This window comes from Lampris incognitus, chromosome 13, assembly GCF_029633865.1.
Source record: "Lampris incognitus isolate fLamInc1 chromosome 13, fLamInc1.hap2, whole genome shotgun sequence".
Classification (NCBI taxonomy): domain Eukaryota; kingdom Metazoa; phylum Chordata; class Actinopteri; order Lampriformes; family Lampridae; genus Lampris; species Lampris incognitus.
This window is the reverse complement of record NC_079223.1, coordinates 7,576,607-7,597,550: the sequence shown is the minus strand read 5'-3', so window position 1 is coordinate 7,597,550 and position 20,944 is coordinate 7,576,607. Positions and strand designations below refer to the sequence as shown.

At 47.0% G+C, this 20,944-nt stretch overlaps 1 protein-coding gene across 1 annotated transcript; it reads left to right on the top strand.

The window, feature by feature from the left end:
- Positions 1–1,071: 1,071 nt before the first annotated feature.
- Positions 1,072–18,912, top strand: gtf2a1l (general transcription factor IIA, 1-like). Its single transcript, XM_056292256.1, has 9 exons — positions 1,072–1,151; positions 1,550–1,676; positions 11,676–11,719; positions 13,061–13,154; positions 13,262–13,344; positions 13,465–13,815; positions 14,231–14,458; positions 18,277–18,366; positions 18,451–18,912. The coding sequence occupies exons 1-9, from the start codon at positions 1,104–1,106 to the stop codon at positions 18,556–18,558; spliced, it is 1,173 nt and encodes a 390-aa protein (XP_056148231.1). The 5' UTR covers positions 1,072–1,103; the 3' UTR covers positions 18,559–18,912.
- Positions 18,913–20,944: the final 2,032 nt, after the last annotated feature.

The window sequence follows — 20,944 nt, the reverse complement described above, 5'->3', positions numbered from 1 at the left end:
GAAAGAGTAATAGAAGCTAGGTTAAGAGGAGAGGCTAAATTACTACAGTTTCACAGATATTTGTGCTTTCAATAAAGCAAGCTACCTCATTTGACTTTGAGCAGCTTAGCTACACTTGAGAGCGAAATCAGTAATGTTGACCATCGTACATCTTCAGAGTCTTAATAAACTGGATTACCAGCAAAAATTACTTGTCATCAAGCAAGGCAGGCCTCCATCAGCTCTCCCTGACCTCCACCGGCGTAAAGGGCAGAAAATCATCCGATCATTCCAGCCGGAGTGGTACATAAGGAAAGAGTGGCTATGCAGCTCCAATGCTACCACCAGCAGGCTGTAGTGCTGCCCTTGTTGGCTGTTTTCCAGAGAGCAGGGCAATGTGTGGCTAGGTGCCGGCTACTGTGACCTGAACAATCTGCCTGCAGTGCACGAGCGGTCCAGTTCACACATTCAATATCAAACAGCATTGACAACCTTTGGAAACTGCACTCCGATCAACCTGGCTTTAAACGAGGCTAACAAACAGCAAGTCTCCGTGCACAACACGAGGTGAGGGAAAATCGTGAGATTCTCAAGGGCTTGATACGTGCTACTTAATACTTAGGGAAACAGGAATTAGCCTTAAGGGGAAACAAGGAAGGCACCGGCTCATCAAAGCAGGGAAACTTGGTGAGGCTCTTAAACCTCATTACGGAGAAAGACCAGTGGTTGGTGACGCATCTTGAAGATTCCGCAGTGTTTTCCGGAACATCGATCCGTATTGAAAATGACCTTATCTTGGCAGTAAGTGACGCTCTTCAACAGAACATTCAAGATGAGGTAAATGCAGCCCCCTTTCGTGTTCGTACAAGTTGATGAGACCACTGACACAACCAACAAAGCACAGCTATCTGTTGTATTCAAGGCTGGATTACAGACTAGGCATGCTGGGCAGGTGCCCCCGGACCACAAGGGGCCCCAAAAGGTTAGGGGTATTCGACTACCATGTTGGGTACTTGCATTAGTTTTACATTTAACAATGTTTAGTATTGTTTGCGTAGCCTGTCTGATTGGGGGGGGGGAATGGACGTGTATGCCCCGGGGTCCCCTGGAGGGTTAATCCGGCCATGGTTATATTGCAGTATGTCTGCCAAAATCTCTGTTCTTCTTTTCAGGTAAGGTCTCAACAATATTTACAAATGGTACCTCATAACTGCTGTTTGTAGTGACTGGTTTGGGAGCTCTAAGGAAAGGCAGTGGTGTTACTTAGTCATTTCACAGCTATCAAAAACCATATAAAACAAGAAAAATGTACTTCATATATACTTTGGCAATATTTTTGTTTAGGTTTTCATTTGGAGTGTAGTTCAGCCAGGGGGGCACCATATTCTAGAATTCTGTGGCAGTTGGAAGAATGAAGAAGGATCAGATTCTCATAAAACATTAGAGAGCACAAAAGGGTGTAATTTGGATTTGTGACTGCCCACTGCCCACCCAGCCACTGACCTCACCGCACGTCATTGCCACAGCCCATGTAGGTTGATTTTTTTTTTTTATGCATCTTCATTCACAGTTGTGGGAGTCGAAGCTGATGCAGACAAAGACAATGGAAGACTTCAAGAAAAATGACTTCGACTACTGGTCCAACTTTATGATGCAACTCCCAGCCAACTACTGCAAGACTGACCAAGAACCCAGATGTAACTTAATATTCTGTGTAGCTCAGCCTACTATAATACACTGGCTAGGCTGTCAAACAGCTCTGATCCTCTTGTATTTTTAATGATCTAATTAGAAAAGTTGATTATATTTTTGCCATTAAAACTGAATATTTTCAATCTCAAAAAAAGGACACCTTTAAAAAAGTATATCCTAGTGTGGGAAGCAATGACGTGTGGTCGTGATAATTTAATCAAAATAACCATAACCGTTCAATAAATTCACAACAACATATCAAAATCTCACTCTAGTTACAAGTATGCTGTGTTGTAGTGTTATTTATGATGACGTTTTTATGTCCTTAAACTTCTAAGAACAAAACGCCGTGTAGCGCACAAGCTCACCTACTTTTTCAATGGGAAGGGTAGGCGCTGCTTTTTTCAGGATTGTCTTTAACGTTGTGAATTTCGGAGTTTGCGCATGCGTATTGCGTAGCTTAAGGTGAAATCAATGGACGAGGAAAGGCGCGGCTTATGGTGGGAGTGTGAGTCAATCAGAGCCATCAAGGTCACATCACGAAGAGATTCATGGAGAAAGACAGGCAAATGGACTTCATCTTCAAGTGAAGGTAAGCCATTGATTTTGTGCTGTTATGCTTGTGGCAGTGTTAAAGTAGTCTGTAAATGTGTTTTTCCTGTAGTGTGGCTGTGTTGGACAAGTTAACATGAAATTTTTAATTTGATTTTATTCTCTAAATGTTGACTTTTTTTATAGAACGCTGTCCTGCATCAGACAACCATCACTGAAACGCCTTCCCTATCAGCTGCAAGCACTCGTTATTTCACATCCTTATTATTAATAGTTCGGTTTGGAGACAAAGCAAGAGAGGCAAGATTGAGATGGCTTGGACATCCGAGGAGGAGAAGAGAGGCTGGGTATATTGGGAGAAGGATGCTGAATATGGAGCTGCCAGGGAAGAGGAGAAGAGGAAGGCCAAAGAGGAGTTTTATGGATGTGGTGAGAGAGGACATGCAGGTGGCTGGTGTGACAGAGGAAGATGCAGAGGACAGGAAGAGGTGGAAACGGATGATCCACTGTGGCGACCCCTAACGGGAGCAGCCGAAAGTAGTAGTAGTAGATGATTAATAGTTCTTTGTTGTGTATGAGCTTCACCAGTCGTGGTTGTAGTTGCTGCAGTAAGCACGGCAGTTTTACGACTCTGCCAAAAATAGGGTTTTGTTGCAAAAGATGTAAAGAGAGCGGTTGAAGGTCTGATGTGCTGGCACAATAACGTTGAAATATTCAAACTGAAGTTGCGGTCCGCAAGTTATTTAACACAACATTGGCAACGATGATGGTGTTTCCGTCCCCACCTCTCTCTCCGTTCCTTGCCCTTCCCAGTGAGACAACAGTTCCATGGACTTGCTGGCATGAATCGTATGAAACAGTCATAGCAGCCATCTGATTAATGGATGCTGGTGATGAGTGGAAGAGAGCCATGCTCATCCACAACCTGGGCAGTGAGGGACAGCGGATTTTTCGGACTCTCAGACCCGCCTCTACATATGCTGCATGTGTCACACAGCTGTCCAGACATTTTGCTGTCCCACAGAGCGTTATGCTCTGACATCTTTTTCCGCCAGTGCTGGCAACAGACGGGTGGGTCAGTCCACCATTATGTAGCCCACCTGAGGGGCCTGGCCAGCCTCTGTAAGGGACCAGCTAGCTGAACACACTAATAATCCAAAACTTGGGGAGAAATTTCTAATGTCCCCTGGTGATTTAACTCTGACAAAGGCTGCGGAAATGGCATTCCAGCTTGAATTTGCAGCTGGTTTAGTGTTGTGCCTAGCACCTTCCAGCCCCTCCCTCTCTCAGCCCATGCTACTGACGCAGACAGTACGGCCGTCCACAGGGTCTCTAAGCCCTGGGTGGAAAGCCCTGAGGTGAATTTTGCCGGATGCGACGGTGCAGTAGCACGCCAAACCTGTGGTAATTGCGTCTCCTTGTCACACCCCACCCAAGCCCCGACCTGCCCTGCCAAGGGGCAGAGGTGTCAACGCTGTGGCAAACAGAACCATTTTGCTAGCATCTTTCCCTCTGCCCCCACAGCTGCCAGTCCAGCGCCACATTCACTTGGTTCACCAGCAATAACGACCATTCATTCGGTGAGCTTCACCTCCCGGCCGTTTAAGTGGTGCACAGTGGAATTAGATGGGCTGTGCCTGCCACTACTGCTGGATACGGGAGCTTCGCGGTCACTCCTAAATGTTGCTACTCTCTGGCGGCTCATTCCACTGCGGACACCCACTGCTGACACTGAGGATCTGTATGGCTATGGACACTCTAAAATTGGCATGGTGGGCAAAATCACCTTCTCTGTGTGCTATGGGACCGAGGCCCTCCCATCGTTCACCTTCCAAGTGTCCCACCATGGAACCAATCTCATGGACATGGACTTGTTTTGTGAACCGGGTTTTTCTGCCCTGGACAACTCTGGTTCCACCACCTTGACTTTTAGCTCACCTCGGCGACAACACTGGCTTTTCCTGTTGAATGGCTTGGGCTGCCTCACTGCCTGCATGACAATGTAACTACTGAACTGCAAATGCTCTTGGAGGCAGGCATAATCAAGCGGGTGGATGCATCCCCTTGGATTTCGAATTTAGTGGTGGCAAGGAAAAGGTCAGGAGGTCTGCACCCGTGCATCGACTTCAGGTCATGTCTGTGAAGGAGCACAGCAACGTACACATTTTGGACAGAGAAGATAGATGGTTTGAAAGAGGGGTGAAGGAAGCCATCTATGCGAAACTGGAAAAACCATCCCTCAACAGAGGAGGAGGTCTGCGACACCACCTATCTCCCACTTACAATGCCATCCTGTCATCTCTACCCAGGAGACTCAAGAAGCCTAGCCTCCAAGAACAACAGTCGGTCACTAACGGCTCCAACGACTCTCATGACCACTGAATGGAGCGCTAACAAAGTCGAAACTAACACCCCCCCAACGACCGTCGCTGCTAAACAAATGCAAATTAATAGCTCTGATGGCGACGGGCGCGGCTGGACATCGGAGCACAGGAGAGCCACGCATATCAATAGCTCCGATAACGACGGGTGCGGCCAAACATTGGTACACAAAAGAGCCACTCATATCTATGGCTCTGTTAGCGATGGGCGTTGGTAAAGATCGGATCACAAAGAGCCACGCATATCAATAGCTCTGACAACGACTCCTAGAGGATAAATTCTGAGTCTCATCACCAGCCAGTCAGACTAGCTTGTTCTAGTCAGAAAGGCACGAACTGAGGAAGCCTCTTGGATGAGAGGCGAAACGTCTTCACGGATATATACCAAGTCCAGTTGCACTTGATTCAACTCCTTTGGATGACTTCAGGTCAGTGAACAAGGCTGTTATCCGGACAAGTATCCACTCCCCACAGTGGAGGAATTAACTGCCAAATTCTATGGCTCCTTCGTGTTCTCCAAACTCGATTTTCGCTAGGGCTATCTGCATGTCCCGCTGCACCCTATCAGTCCCAAACTTACAGCTTTTGTATCCTATGTTGGGGTTTTTCACTACACCGGCATGCCTTTTGGCCACAGCTCCTCCCCCAGCTGCTTCCAGAAAATCATGACCACCATCTTTGCTGGCACTCTAGGAGTGGTCATTTACAGTGGCTTGCAAAAGTATTCACACCCCTTGAACTTTTCCACATTTTGTCACGTTACGACCACAAACATAACTATATTTTATTGGAATTTTATGTGAAAGACCAACACAAAGTGGCACACAATTGTGAAGTACAAAGAAAATTATACATGATTTAAAAATTTTTTTTACAAATACAAAACTGAAAAGTGCGGTGTGCGAAAGTATTCAGCCCCCCTTTTCTCTGAGTGCAACCAATTGCCTTCAGAAGTTGCCTGATGATTGCTGAATGATCGAATGTTGACCTAATGACTAAATAGAGTCAACCTGTGTGTAATCTAATCTCAGTACAAATACAGCTGTTCTGTGACGGCCTCAGAGGTTTGTTAAGAGAATATTGGCGAGCAAACAGCATCATGAAGTCCAAGGAACACACCAGACAGGTCAGGGATAAAGTTGTGGAGAGGTTTAAAGCAGGGTTAGGCTATAAAAAGATTTCCCAAGCTTTGAACATCTCACGGAGCACTGTTCAATCCATCATCCGGAAATGGAAAGAGTATGGCACAACTGCAAACCTACCAAGACACGGCCGTCCGCCTAAACTTACAGGCCGAACAAGGAGAGCACTGATCAGAGATGCAGCCAAGAGGCCCGTGGTGACTCTGGACGAACTGCAGAGATCCACAGCTCAGGTGGGGGAATCTGTCCACAGGACAACTATTGGTCGTGCACTGCACAAATCTGGCCTTTATGGAAGAGCGGCAAGAAGAAAGCCATCGTTAAAAGAAAACCATAAGAAGTCCCGTTTGCAGTTTGCCAGACTCCATGTGGGGGACACGGCAAACATGTGGAAGAAGGTGCTCTGGTCAGGTGAGACCAAAATTTAACTTTTTGGCCTAAATGCAAAACGCTATGTGTGGCGGGAAACTAACACTGCACATCACTCTGAACACACCATCATCCCCACTGTCCAACATGGTGGTGGCAGCATCATGCTCTGAGGGTGCTTCTCTTCAGCAGGGGCAGGGAAGATGGTCAGAGTTGATGGGAAGATGGATGGAGCCAAATACAGGGCAATCTTGGAAGAAAACCTGTTGGAGTCTGCAAAAGACTTGAGACTGGGGCGGAGGTTCACCTTCCAGCAGGACAACGACCCTAAACATAAAGCCAGGGCTACAATGGACTGGTTTAAAACAAAACATATTCATGTGTTAGAATGGCCCAGTCAAAGTCCAGACCTAAATCCAATTGAGAATCTTTGGCAAGATCTGAAAACTGCCGTTCACAAACGCTCTCCAACTAATCTGACTGAGCTTGAGCTGTTTTGCAAAGAAGAATGGGCAAAAATTTCAGTCTCTAGGTGTGCAAAGCTGGTAGAGACATACCCCAAAAGACTTGCAGCTGTAGTTGCAGCAAAAGGCGGTTCCACAAAGTATCGACTCAGGGGGGCTGAATACTTTTGCACACCGCACTTTTCAGTTTTTTATTTGTAAACATTTTTTTAAATCATGTATAATTTTCTTTGTACTTCACAATTGTGTGCCACTTTGTGTTGGTCTTTCACATAAAATTCCAATAACGTATATTTATGTTTGTGGTCGAAACGTGACAAAATGTGGAAAAGTTCAAGGGGTATGAATACTTTTGCAAGCCACTGTACCTGGATGACATAGTAGTACATGGTGCAACACTGGCCTTCCACGATGTATGCCTGACTAGGGTGCTCGATGTCCTTGCCAGCCACAACCTCACACTAAATGGGTTAAAGTACATCTTTGTTGTGCCCGCCATCAAGCTTGGGGTTTCGCCTGACCACTAACGGCCTCAGCCCGCTTCACTCTAATGTGGAGGCCATGCAGCGTTTCCCTGAGCTCTTCTGCCCAGCCCAAGTGGCATCATTGCTGGGAATGACAGCCCACTACCTGTGCGTCCTTCCCCAGTACTCCACAATCACTGCCTCCCTACAAGAGCTCCTGGAAAAAGGACGCAACCTGGACACTTGCCTGCTCTGCTGCTGTTTGCCAACTCAAGGCACAGCTCACCTCGCCGCCCGTTTTTGCACACTGTGATCCAGCGAGCCCCACAATCCTGACCTATGATGACTCCAATACATAGGTTGGAGCTGTGCTGTCTCAACTCCAGCATGGCACTGAACGCCTGGTGGCATTCACCTCTCGGTTCCTCACCTCAGTTGAGCAAAAGTACTCAGTGGGGGAGCAGGAGGCACTGTCCTATGTCTGGGTATGTGAGTGGTGGCACATGTACATGTGTGAATGGCACTTTACACTGTGGACGGACCACCAGGCCCTCACGGCCCTACTCGCTATGACTGGGTCGGGGCACAAACCATTAAGGATCCACTGCTGGTCGGAGAGGCTCCAGCAATACAACTTTAACCGCTCTCTTTATGTCTTTTGCCACAAAATCCTATTTTTGGCAGGCTGTCATAAAACTGCTGTGCTTACTGTGGCAACTACAGCCACAATGGTGTGGCTCATACACCCCCCCCCCCCAATAAGAAACCAAAGAAGCACAGTTGTGCTTGCACTTGAACTCCAAAACCTCACTAGTCAATCAAAGAAGGTTGATTTGGTTCATCTGGATACAACAAGACTGAAGAGGTCACTTAGTTGAGTGATGAAATATATCTGTCAATAAACGTTGTGTCCAGATGAACTGATTCCACCTTCTTTGATTTCTTTACCTGGATTATTGAGCATGCATCAAGACTCACGAGGTAATCTGATAGACTGCCAGTTACCAGCATAGCCATGTAGATTATTCTGTCACGTGACAGACTTTTGACTTCCTACACCTTGTTTAGAGCAGGGGTGGCTAACCATGTGCCATGGAGAGCCATGTGTATGCAGGTTTTCATTCCAGCTGGACTCCACCAGGTGATTTCACTGATTAGCATCCCTTCAGCCAAAGAGGAAAAATGTATCAGTGAAATCGCCTAGTGTGGAGTCTGGCTGGCAGGAAAACCTGCATACACCTGGCTCTCCATGGCACATGGTTAGCCACCACTGGTTTAGAGCATAGTCTGTCGTGTGGCAGAATAATCCACATGGCTATGCTGGTACCTGACAGTCTACCAGATTACCTAGTTAGGTTTTGGAGTTCAAGTGCAAGCACAACTGTGTTGTTTCTGTGGTTTGTTATGGGGTGGGGGGGTGTTGTGTATGAGCCACACCAGTCACGGCTGTAGTTGCTGCAGTAAGCATGGCAGTTTTACGACAGTCTGCCAAAAATGGGTTTTTGTGGCAGAAGACGTAAAGAGAGCAGTTGAAATTGTGACGCGCTGGCACAATAAGGTTGAAGTGTTCGAACTGAAGTTGCGGTCCGCAAGTTATTAAACATAACACTCTTTATACAATTATTTGCAGATATGTTTTAATTCAAGTTTCATTGTTCATTTTTACAAATCTGTACAGTTTGCATTGATATTTATTGTTCATTTTTACAAATCTATGCAAATGTAAAATTCACAATGGTATGCAACTGTGTGTGTAGCTGAACTGACGTGTTTAGTAATGGATTTTACAAATCTATACATTTGAATTGATATTGGATGAAATGGTACATAATATAAAAAAATATGTATTTGTGTATTTTTAGATATGTTAAATTACATATTTTTACCATAAATGTCGTTTCTTTTGTGTTCTTCTTTACAGGTAGCGTTTCGACAGTATTTACAAATAGGATCAGGAACAAATTTTAATTTCTTTCCTGTGCTTGTGTACACAAAAGAAACTAAATTTGGTTTCCCCCAGCCCACAGCAGTGCCACACAAAAGGCAAAAAACACATCCCAAATTGCCCAAAAACGACACCACCAAAAACATACAAAAACAGAGAACAAAGCAAAAAAAACACACAAACGGTTAACAACACAGTCCAAAAATTCCTCTGTCTAGAGAAGGAACGCCAACCAGGATGACTGTCAGAACTGCTGGTCTGCATGGGCTAGCAGTTAGCTTAGCCTGCCCCGCTTCCACGTCATGTCAGACCCTCTTGGGCACAGCTCCGGCACCTGGCCCCACCGCACGCAGCAGACCAGGCTCCCCCAGCTGATCCAACACCAGCCCTCCCAGCCAGGCCCCTTCGACACACCTCCCCACACTCCTCACGACAACACTAAAACACAGTCAACGCCAGGCGAGGCCGCCACCAGACCGCCCTGTTATCGGAACTGCCAGTCTGCATAGGCTAGCGGTTAGCTTAGCCTGCCCCGCTTCCGCATCCTGTCATACCGCCCTTGGTGTTACCTCGTCGGGCTCAGCTCAAGTCCGGGCCGTGGTCCCTGGGCCCACAGGATGCAGCAGACCAAGCTCTCCCAGCCGATCCAGCGCCAGATCTTCCAGCCATCAAGCGAAGACAAAACAAACTTAGACGTGGACAAAGACACTGCATGGATGATACTGGGTGAGGCCGCCGCAAACATAAGTTCGCGCCGCCATCTTCCCACTAGTTATGAGATACTATAAAAAGTAACTCATAACTGCCGTTTGCAGTTACCGCAATGAAATCCACAATGGTTTGGGAGCTCCAAGGAAAAGCAGTGGTGTTACTTGGTGATTTCACAGCTATCAAAAACCATATAAAACAAAAAAAAAAAGTACTTCATATATACTTGGACAGTATTTTTGTTCAGGTTTTCATTTGGAGTGTAGTTCAGCCCGGGGGGCACAATATTCTAGAGTTCTGTGGTAGTTGGAAGAATGAAGAAGGATCAGATTGTTATCAAACATTGAAGAGCACAAAAGGATGTAATTTGCCCACCCAGCCACTGACCTCACCGCACGTCACTGGTGGGAACTCGTTTGGGTTTCAAAACAATGGCGCATTCTTTTTTTGCTGAGTTTGTTTTCTTGCTTCTTTTTTTTTATTAATTTGCAAAGGTTTGGCGTTAATTCAAACCATACAAGACTATTCGGCCCTTTACGGTTGGTTAAAATCCTGAAAACCAAAATTTCAATTTAACGTCCTGACGTCTGTGATGATGCCGGTAGTTTCAAAAGCCCCCCCCTTTTTTTCTCCCCAGTTGTACTTGGCCAATTACCCCACTCTTCCGAGTCGTCCCGGTCGCTGCTCCACCCCCTCTGCCGATCCGGGGAAGGCTGCAGACTACTACATGCCTCCTCCAATACATGTGGAGTCACCAGCTGCTTCTTTTCACCTGACAGTGAGGAGTTTTACCAGGGGTACGTAGCGCATGGGAGGATCACGCTGTTCCCCCTGAACAGACGCCCCAACCGACCAGAGGAGGGGTTGGTGCAGCATCCAGGACACATACCCACATCCAACTTCCCACCCGCAGACACGGCCAATTGTGTCTGTAGGGATGCCCGACCAAGCCAGAGGCAACACGGAGACTCGATCTGGCGACCCCCGTGTTGGTGGCCAACGGAATAGACCGCTACGCTACCCGGACGCCCAGTTGCCAAAGTGTTTGACCAAATGAAACAGTTGCTAGTATTGCTCTATCCGCATCTACCACACCGCCAAACAGAAACATCATTAAATCCCAATACTAGCTCTGGGTGTTGTATCTGGTAATGGTGATCCACCATATCGGTTTGTTAGCCACAATACTTTTGTTTGTCTTCCAAGCTTTCCTGGTAAAGTCGTACCCAACACCAACCGTTTATCAGCAGCTACAGAAGGGTTCATGATTTGGAAAATCATGGCTTAGCTATTGTCTTGAAAACCTCGTGACAACAGCCAATATGTAGTCTATTTTATGCTAGTCTTTTTAAGATGTGTATTTTTGGGGCGTCCGGGTGGCGTAGCAGTCCATTCCATTGCCTACTAACATGGGGATCGCCGGTTCGAATCCCCGTGTTACCTCTGGCTTGGTCGGGCGTCCCTACAGACACAATTGTCCGTGTCTGCGGGTGGGAAGCCGGATGTGGGTGTGTGTCCTGGTCGCTGCACTAGTGCCTCCTCTGGTCAGTCAGGGCGCCTGTTCGGGGGGGGGGGGATATCGTGATCCTCCCACGCGCTACGTCCCCCTGGTGAAACTCCTCACTGTCAGGTGAAAAGAAGCGGCTGGTGACTCCACATGTATCAGAGGAGGCATGTGGTAGTCTGCAGCCCTCCACGGATTGGCAGAGGGGGTGGAGCAGAGACCGGGACGGCTCAGAAGATTGGGGTAATTCGCCGGATACAATTGGGGAGAAAAATAACAAAATAAATAAAAGATGTGTATTTTTGTACCAGAATGATCAGGAACCATTCTCTAGCACTACAAATAACTTGTTATATGTTAAAAAGAGGGCTTATACAAAAAGGTTAAAGTCACCTTCCTAAAATTGGCTTACCTGTTTTGTTTTTCTTCTTTCTTCTTCTTTTTTTTTTATAACCTATTTCCATGCCCACAAAAGCTGGTATCTATTCAAGTCAGCACACTCACTGCTTACCAGACAAGGTAAGTTTCATCTCCATACAAACACCATGTAAAATCACTTCTGATGTCCTAGTGCCACCTTTCACTAACATGCTTTAATATGGGGAGCCATGACGGGTCGGTTCTTGATGCATGCTCGGTAATCAGGTGAGAAAATCACAGAAGGTTGAATCCGTTGAGCTGGACTCAACGTTTATTAACAGATACGATAACCGATATGACCTCTTCAGTCTCAACTGACTGCAGGTACCCCCACCCTTATAAACAATACAGTACAGCACAGTTTCATAATGACCGAAACCAACGACCAGTTTCATGTGCAAATATGGATGTGACCATTAACGAGTTTCTAAGGCCATGTGTACTATTCACAGAGGATTGGGGAATATGTACACATGGCCGTAGAAACTCTAGTTAATGGTCACATCCATATTTGCATATGAAACTGGTCGTTGGTTTCGGTCGCTATGCAACTGTATTGTTTTTATATATTTTTAGTGGCATCGTTTTTAGGGAATTTCTGGAATAATTTTTTTTCTTTTGGCTTTTCCCCCCTTTTCCCCCCCAGTTGTTCTTGGCCAATTTACCCCACTCTAATGGTGGTACAGTGCTTGGCACAGTCGCCTCACAGCAAGAAGATCCTGGGTTCGAGCCCCGGGGTAGTCCAGCCTTGGGGGTCGTTGCGGGTCGTCATCTGTGTGGAGTTTGCATGTTCTCCCCATGTCTGCGTGGGTTTCATCCGGGTGCTCCGGTTTCCTCCCGCAGTCCAAAGACACGTAGGTCAGGTGAATTGGCCGTACTAAATTGTCCCTAGGTGTGAATGTGTCGGCCCTGTGATGGTCTGGCGGCCTGTCCAGAGTGTCTCCCCACCTGCCGTCCAATGACTGCTGGGATAGGCTCCAGCATCCCTGCAACCCTGAGAGCAGGATAAGCGGTTTGGATAATGGATGGATGGATGGATGTTTATAAGGGGTGAGGATGCCTGCAGTCAGTTGAGACTGAAGAAGTCTCTTAGTTGAGTGATGAAACATATCTGTTAATAAATATTGTGTCCAGATGAACTGATTCAACCTTCTTTGATGATGGGTTAACATGATGAGGAATGTGGGATGGACAAATTGTGAATATGAACAAAATAACCATGATGCTGTTTTTGGAAATTCTTGGATTTAGCCATATTTATGTAGCATATCGATTTAGGATCAGCTGTCTAGAACTGGTAATCCTTAGTTTTTAAATTCACACTGGGGTTGGTTATGGTCCAGCGGGTGCCCTCCTTTACCTAGGGTTACTGGTTTACCTAGGGTCACCAAGTCATAAAAGATGAAAACCGTTTTCTTTCCTTGTATGAAATGTGTGCAGAAAAGCTCTGAGTCCCTTGCTACTTTCACCCTTCCTGCTGGTTTGACCTACCCTGTGCAAATACCAGCCGGAGTCACTCTGCAAACATCTACAGGTGCAGGCTACCATGCCCATGATCAGTCCAATGTTTTTTTCCCGATGTTTTGGCATGGCTTAATATATATCTAGACTGATTTCAATATTTGATTTGGTCTCGCGAAGGTCGTCTATACAAGGTCAATGTTCCAGTGATGGTTACCCGGGCCCCAGCAGACTATCAACCCCCAGTCAATCCCACACAGAAGGTAATCAATTGGCGGGAAACCCGTGTCCCTTGCTCAGCTCTAGCACCCCCTGTGGGTAATACACTGCCTTCACAGGAGATGGAAGCATGTTGTGTTCTAACTACTTCATTCCCTCAGCAGGCAGACCCAAACGAACTTTTACCAGAAAGTCAGGAGAACTGTCTTCGCTGGCAGCACCATGTTCCTCTTTCTGCGGGCCCACAACCTCAAGTGTCCTGCTCTTTGCAGCCAGAGGACACTCTGGAAAAGAGCAGGGCCTTTCCAGAACCTATCGACATGAATAGAGCTTCATCCTCTTCCACACACTTGCATGTAGAGGCTCAGAATACTTTGACACCGGTGCCAGAGTCTCAAGACCGCGAGATGGCTGATGTCCCGAGAAAAGTAGTTGGGGGGGAGAAGGATGAGGCTGTAACTGCAAGAAGTCTGGCCCCTCCGAAGACTGATAAGCAGCCTGAAGCTTTTGTCAAGGTAATTTGGAAGATTACTCCCTGATCTGCTACCTTGGAGACAAAGGCCAGGTGTTGAGTTGCAAGCAGTTCTCATATTTGTACCAAAATATGTAGCTTTAATTTATCTGAAAAAATTTTGGAATTTACTTGTAAATATAAGGAATTTACATATGCCTAAAATGTCCTCTTTATACAAGCAAAGACTATGGCTAATGCTGAGGTCAAAACCCTATCCAATGTCAAACTCTGGGCATTGCCTTTGATAGTGTGATGGACGACTGTGCAACCATTTGAGACAACTCCAAATGATGCAGTTGAGCTTTAGTCCAAATCCTAGTTTTTCTACCATAGCAGTGACTTTTTACCCAGGCTTCTTTGACTCTGCCATTATCATGGCGTCTAATACATGTTTCACCCTTGTGATTTTTGCAAAGGTGAATTTGGACCTCAGCTGTAACGAGTTGTCGGACATAGTCCAACTCGATGGTCCACCGGGCAGTTCTGATATTGAAGAGGGGGCCCCACCAGCAGAGAGAGTTGATTTTCTGGATATTATCAATGCAGAGGCCCTGCAGGAAGTTGAAGGAAGCAGCGACAGCGTCATCACTTCCTCCAGCAGTGATAGTGATGGAGTGGATGAGCATACCAGTGCAGAGGATGAGGTAGAGAAGACTTAAGAGTGCCCAGAACTATGTTAATTAATGTCCTGGTTCAGTGTACCCTGATTATAAATATGTTTTAGTAGATGGGGCTATTGCATACATGGTTTCTTTTTATAAAATCAGCTGTTGAAACGGATGATTTTTTTTATCACACACCTTTTTTCTGTCAGCAGGCAATTTTCTTTCTTGTAGATACATAGAGGTACTAAACAAATGTTCTTTGAGCTGTAAACTGGATATGACTGTATGGTGACGAAACACATCAGTGCTGGTGTCTTGATGCATGCTCAGTATCATCATCATCTTGATGCATGCTCAATAGCCTCATCAAACACATCAATGCTGGTGTTAATGTTGACATTTCTTACTAAATTTATAAAAATTAGTGTTTCATGGGTTGAAACTGGCTCAACACGCCATCAACTCTTTTGTATCAGCCCTGAGCCTTGCAAGACCAATGGTGACGTAGAGTCGACCAGTTGGGACTCGCCTACGTTACAAAATTCAAAAGAAAACCAATAAAGGTAACGCCCTCTAATCAGAGGGGGGCGACCCATCTCCCCCAGCCCCGCCCTTTAGTGTGAGTCTGAAACCGTGCTCATTTTCAAATATATGCTGATCCAGACTCATCACTCACAGGCGTTTACTCGCTAACCCTACGCTTTTATATTATTTCATTATTTTCAGTTTTGGCGCAATGGTTCGGACTTATGCTTTTGACAGCTGTAGAAGCAGCACCGGACAACTGGGTCAGGTGGGCTGGGCTTGTGCCGCGGTTGGGGGAGCAATCACCCCATCACCCGCCTCTCTCCGCCGCCGGAAACCCATGGCCCATCTCGCAGGACCCCCTTCCATCTGCGGCGCATCCGCATCGCAGTGGTCGGGATGTGTTGGCGGGCCGGTGGAGGGGACCGGGTACAGCAGTGTGTGGCAGCGAGCTGGCAAAGCGCCGGGCCCTTCCTGCAGATCTCCCCAGCTCCTCCTACCTCACACATCCCCTCCCCTCTCAGCCCCCTGCCTACTTTTTAGCATTTTTCAAAATTGTGCGGTGGGTGGAGTTAGGCTCGGGGGGGGGGGGGGTTAGACTTTAAATTCAGTGGTTTGAACGTGACTTTTGCATTTTGAGATTGACTGTTCCCTGTGACACCTGGGGTCAACCAGACCACTTCCCCCTTACCTTAACGCTGGTCTCTGTCCTTCGGCAACACTACACATGTGCGTAGTTGCATTGTATGTGTTCTGTGCTTTCAGAAAGTATTCAACCCCTTTTAACATTAAACATTTTGTTCCTGTTGAACTTCAGGATTTAATGCAGTGAGTAATTGCTCCCCTCTGCAGAAAACATCTCCAAGAGCTTTTTTTTTTTTTTTCAATATGAAAGCCTTATCATTCCACATGTACAACAAGGTCGGAGTCAGTACATTACATAGGCTTTTTGCACAGCCTTAAGGCAGGAACCTTGTGCCATTAAGTTGCCTCGCTGTTCTGTGTAAAAGGTACGGGGACGAAGGGGGGGGGGTCATTGGTCATTGTTGTTCTGACGTTAAGCCTGTAGCGGAAGTCGTCACAAAGCTGGATTGACGTCTGTGTAAAGGGACAGTCGGCAGGACGGGACAGTCGGTGCTATTCTGTTACACTTCCTGACGCCTCGGCTTCCACAACGCCAGCATGCTAGTATGTAAAAGTCCCACGCTGGGGCACAATTATGCAACCTTTGTTTGGTTCAGTGTAAAAAAAAAAACAAAGCCGGGTCGTCCGGGTGACATAGCGGTCTATTCCATTGCCTACCAGCACGGGGATCGCCGGTTGGAATCCCCGAGTTACCTCCGGCTTGCTCGGGTGTCCCTACAGACACAATTGGCCGTGTCTGCGGGTGGGGAGGCGGATGTGGGTATGTGTCCCAGTCGCTGCACTAGCGCCTCCTCTGGTTGATCAGGGCACCTGTTCGGGGGGGAGGGGGAACTGGGGGGACTAACATGATCCTCCCATGCGCTACGTCCCCCTGGTGAAACTCCTCACTGTCAGGTGAAAAGAAGCAGCTGGTGACTCCACATGTATGGGGGGAGGCACGTGGTCGTCTGCAGCCCTCCCCGGATCGGCAGAGGGGGTGGAGCAGTGACCGGGACGGCTTGGAAGAGTGGGGTAATTGGCCGGGTACAATTGGGGAGAAAAAAAAACAAAGCCAACGTAAAGACGAGTCGTCATGCCGTTATTGTGCGTCTCTGTAAAAACGCCTGGTGAGTCGGCTGCAAGAAAAACTTTATGAACCGTTTGGAATTATCTGGATTTCTGCACTTCCCATAAAATGTGGTCAGATCTTCATCCAAGTTAATAACAGACACATTCTGCCTAAACTAAACAAACAAACATGTTTCTCATCATGAAGAGTGATGCTCTCTAGAGTAACACAACATATTTACTGTGGGCTGACTACCAACATAAATAATACTGAACACCAACCAAAACCCTCACATCTAGTGAGGAGATGGGAGATCTGGGAGAGCTGTTGAATTCTGAAATACAGAATATATCTGAGCTGCTGAAACGGTGTGATGGACTGGTGGTCTGGGTGTTGTTTTTCTGCAGATGTGCTAGGCTCAGCTGGAGTGCAGAGGATATGGCGTCTTCAGTGGAGCGGTTGGGGCGATATGCAAACTGGAACGGGTCTAGTGTAGGGAGAGTCTGGATAGTATGGGTAGGGAGTGTGGATATTATGTGGTCCTTGACCAGCCTCTCAAAGCACTTCATCATGATGGGAGTGAGCGCTACACGGCGCTAATCATTGAGTCATGAAATGGTAGAGTTCTTTGGCACTGGTATGATGGTGGCGGTCTTGAAGCGTGGTGGGGCAACAGCCTGGCTCAGTGACATGTTAAAAATGTTTGCGAGGACATGGCGGCACGGTGGCGCAGTGGTTAGTGCGGTCGCCTCCCAGCAAGAAGGTCCTGGGTTCGAGTCCCGGGGTAGTCCAACCTTGGGGGTTTCCCGGGTCGTCCTCTGTGTGGAGTTTGCATGTTCTCCCCGTGTCTGCGTGGGTTTCCTCCGGGTGCTCCCGTTTCCTCCCACAGTCCAAAGACATGTAAGTCAGGTGACTCGGCCGTACTAACTTGTCCCGAGGTGTGAATGTGTGTGGGTGTGTGTGGGCCCTGTGATGGTCTGGTGGCCTGTCCAGGGTGTCTCCCCGCCTGCCACCCAATGACTGCTGGGATAGGCTCCAGCATCCCCGCGCCCCTGCGCAGGATAAGCGGTTTGGGTGGACATGTGCCAGTTGGTCAGCACGTTCTCTGAGTACACGCGATCTAGTATATAGTCAGGACCTGCAGCTTTCCGTGACTTGACTCTCCTCGGGGTCCTCTGGACATCAGCTGGATCAAGACTTGAGTACCTGGTCGTCATGATGAGGGGTGGCTTTCCTCGCAGGTATGTCGTGTTTAGTGTGATTTTAAGAAAATTGAACACACATGGGCCAGTTTGTTAATACAAAGGGGGAACTTAACCAAGAAAGCAATGGTTTGGTTTTTGTTCCTGATATAAATCCGAAGACATCTAAATACTAAACATTACGAAGACTTACCCGTTTAGATATTGTAATGTGACCGCAACACAGCCGAACAAGGTAATAATCACTGGGGCATGAATACTTTCTGAACCGCGTGGCCCCGAGTCTGACTAGAAACCTCACCCTTTTACTGATTTCTAGGTTTATTTAAACATCTTGTTCATGTAAATGTCTGCTTCTTCTATTAATCTCCATGTTGTGTGAAGCGCATTGTGTTTGCATGAGACATTGCTCTATAAATCAGCTTTTCCCCCACTAGGATCCCTTGAATTCAGGAGATGATGTGATTGAGCAAGACATCCCAGGTCTGTTTGACACGGACAATGTGATCGTTTGCCAGTATGAAAAAGTAAGGAGCCCTCCTTCCTTTCTAATGAGCCACCTTAACGTGAATCCAACGCTTTGCTTAGTAACTTCACTTCTCACTTCCCAGATCCAGCGCAGTAAGAACCGGTGGAAGTTCCTTCTGAAGGACGGCGTGATGTGCTTCGGAGGCCGGGACTACGTCTTCTCTAAAGTTGTAGGGGAGGCAGAGTGGTAATGAGCTAAGACTTTTGTTCCCCAAATGGATCAAGTGGGCGGAGGGGGCGCCCTTGAGTAAATTCAGATTTAGGTTGGTGGACTTGTAAAAACAGGAAACTTACATTAAACACTGGTGCTCATAAGTAGTTTAGGTGAAAACCGGTCCCACACTGTCCTGTTTGAGAATCAGTGTAGGTGGCTTAAAGAGACGTGCACCTTGGACTTGTTCCGTAATATATTTTTGTTATGTTGTCTTCACACCTGTAACAAAGCACTACATGACCTGAGATGTATTTTCCTTGTCATGGTTACGTGGCCTGAAAGCTATTTTGAGTTGCAAATGTCACGTTCCTCCCATCACATATAAAATGTAACGAGCATCAAATCAGCTTCTCTTGTTTCTGTTCAAGCTGTTTTAATCTCAGCGGCGAAGACACCGCTGAGATTAAAAATGTCCGTCTTTATTAACCGCACCGGGTTTTCCCTACAGCCACATAACGGCTGACTTGCAGAGCCCGAGTTCAGGCAAATCAGAAGTTCGGTGAGAGAATGTGCATAAGACAGGTTTTTATGCAGCCATTACTTTTTAAAGCGGGATCATGTAGGGAGGGTCTACATTTATTACAGCCATTACTTTTTACTTTTTAAAGCGGGCTCATGTAGGGAGGGTCTACATTTATTACAGCCTTTACTTTTTAAAGCGGGATCATGTAGGGAGGGTCTACATTTATTACAGCCTTTACTTTTTAAAGCGGGATCATGTAGGGAGGGTCTACATTTATTACAGCCATTACTTTTTAAAGCGGGTTGATGTAGGGAGGGTCTACATTTATTACAGCCTTTACTTTTTAAAGCGGGTTCATGTAGGGAGGGTCTACTTTTTATTTCCTTTCCTGCTCTTTTGGTTTCCGTCAAAACCACAAACAGGATGAAGGTGGAGCTGCTCACCACACCCACCAGGACTCAACTCTCTTTTTTTTTCTCTTTTTGATTTTTTCCCCCCTTTTTCTTCCAATTGTACCTGGCCAATTAATCCACTCTTCCGAGCCGTCTCGGTCGCTGCTCCACCCCATCTGCTGATCCGGGGAGGGCTGCAGACTACCACATGCCTCCTCCCATACATGTGGAGTCACCAGCTGCTTCTTTTCCCCTGACAGTGAGGAGTTTCACCAGGGGGACGTAGCGTGTGGGAGGATCACACTATTCCCCCGCAGTTCCCACTCTCCCCTGAACAGGTGCCCCAACTGACCAGAGGAGGCGCTAGTGCGGCGACCAAGAGACATACCCACATCTGTCTTCCCACCCACAGTCACAGCCAGTTTTGTCTGTAGGGATGCCCGACCAAGCCGGAGGTAACACGGGGATTTGAACCGGCGATCCCCGTGTTGGAAGGCAACGGAATAGATCACCACGCCGCGCCACCCGGATGCCCTAGAACTCAACTCTTACCTCTGCCAACTCTCCTTCAGCCACAAGTGCTGTAGTAAAATAAAAATTTGACACAAGTAGGGCAGCAACATCTCTACTTTTAAAAATATAGGTACATAATATAATTAAATAGGATATGATATGATGTGAAATTATATGAGCGCCACAGTGGTTAGCGCGGTCGCCTCACAGCAAGAAGGTCCTGCGTTCGAGCCCCGGGGTAGTCCAACCTTGGGGGTCGTCCCGGGTCGTCCTCTGTGTGGAGTTTGCATGTTCTCCCCGTGTCTGTGTGGGTTTCCTCCGGGGTCTCCGGTTTCCTCCCACAGTCCAAAGACATGTAGGTCAGGTGACTCGGCCGTACTAAGTTGTCCCTAGGTGGGTGGGTGTGTGTGTGGGGGGGGGGCCTGGGTTATCAATGCCCAATGACTGCTGGGATAGGCGCCAGCATCCCTGATTAGGATAAGCGGCTTGGATAAGGATAGTTCTGCTTTTTAATGGTGGCAAAGACTGATGTGAAAACCAGGCTTAATGTCGTATCAGTTTAACAAAGTTGTTGGTACTGTTGCAGAAGATAACTGACCACATTTTATTATAAGTTAAAAAAAAACACTTTTTTCTAAACAAATTGAAGTACGTACATCTATCGTAAACCAGATTTGTTCAGCTCCCACTCAGAAAGATGTCCTGAGTTTGCTCAACAGATGGCACCAAGCTCAGCAGCCAGGTGGCCCGGCCTGCCAGCCGGGTTTGGGCTTCTGTGATGTTTGCTTGTGAGGTTGTTTCAACACGAGCTTCTGTTCAAGTCTCACCAGCAGAATAGCCAAATTAAAATTACATTTACTTATAACCAAGCACAACAAGTCACTTGGAACAACACACAAAAAAATTTGCACAATTGACACCTTTGCCACTGTGACTGGTCGTTACTGATAGATATTTGTATTATGGTTTCGTATCACTGAAAATATAACAAAAAA

What these genes read in the sequence shown, in the direction of transcription:
- gtf2a1l (XM_056292256.1), top strand. Translation starts at nt 1,104, where the DNA reads ATGGTTATATTGCAGTATGTCTGCCAAAATCTCTGTTCTTCTTTTCAG. An exon ending in GACTGACCAAGAACCCAGAT is followed by an intron (nt 1,677 to 11,675) that starts GTAACTTAATAT and finishes TGCCCACAAAAG; the next exon opens with CTGGTATCTATTCAAGTCAG. An exon ending in CTCACTGCTTACCAGACAAG is followed by an intron (nt 11,720 to 13,060) that starts GTAAGTTTCATC and finishes AAATGTGTGCAG; the next exon opens with AAAAGCTCTGAGTCCCTTGC.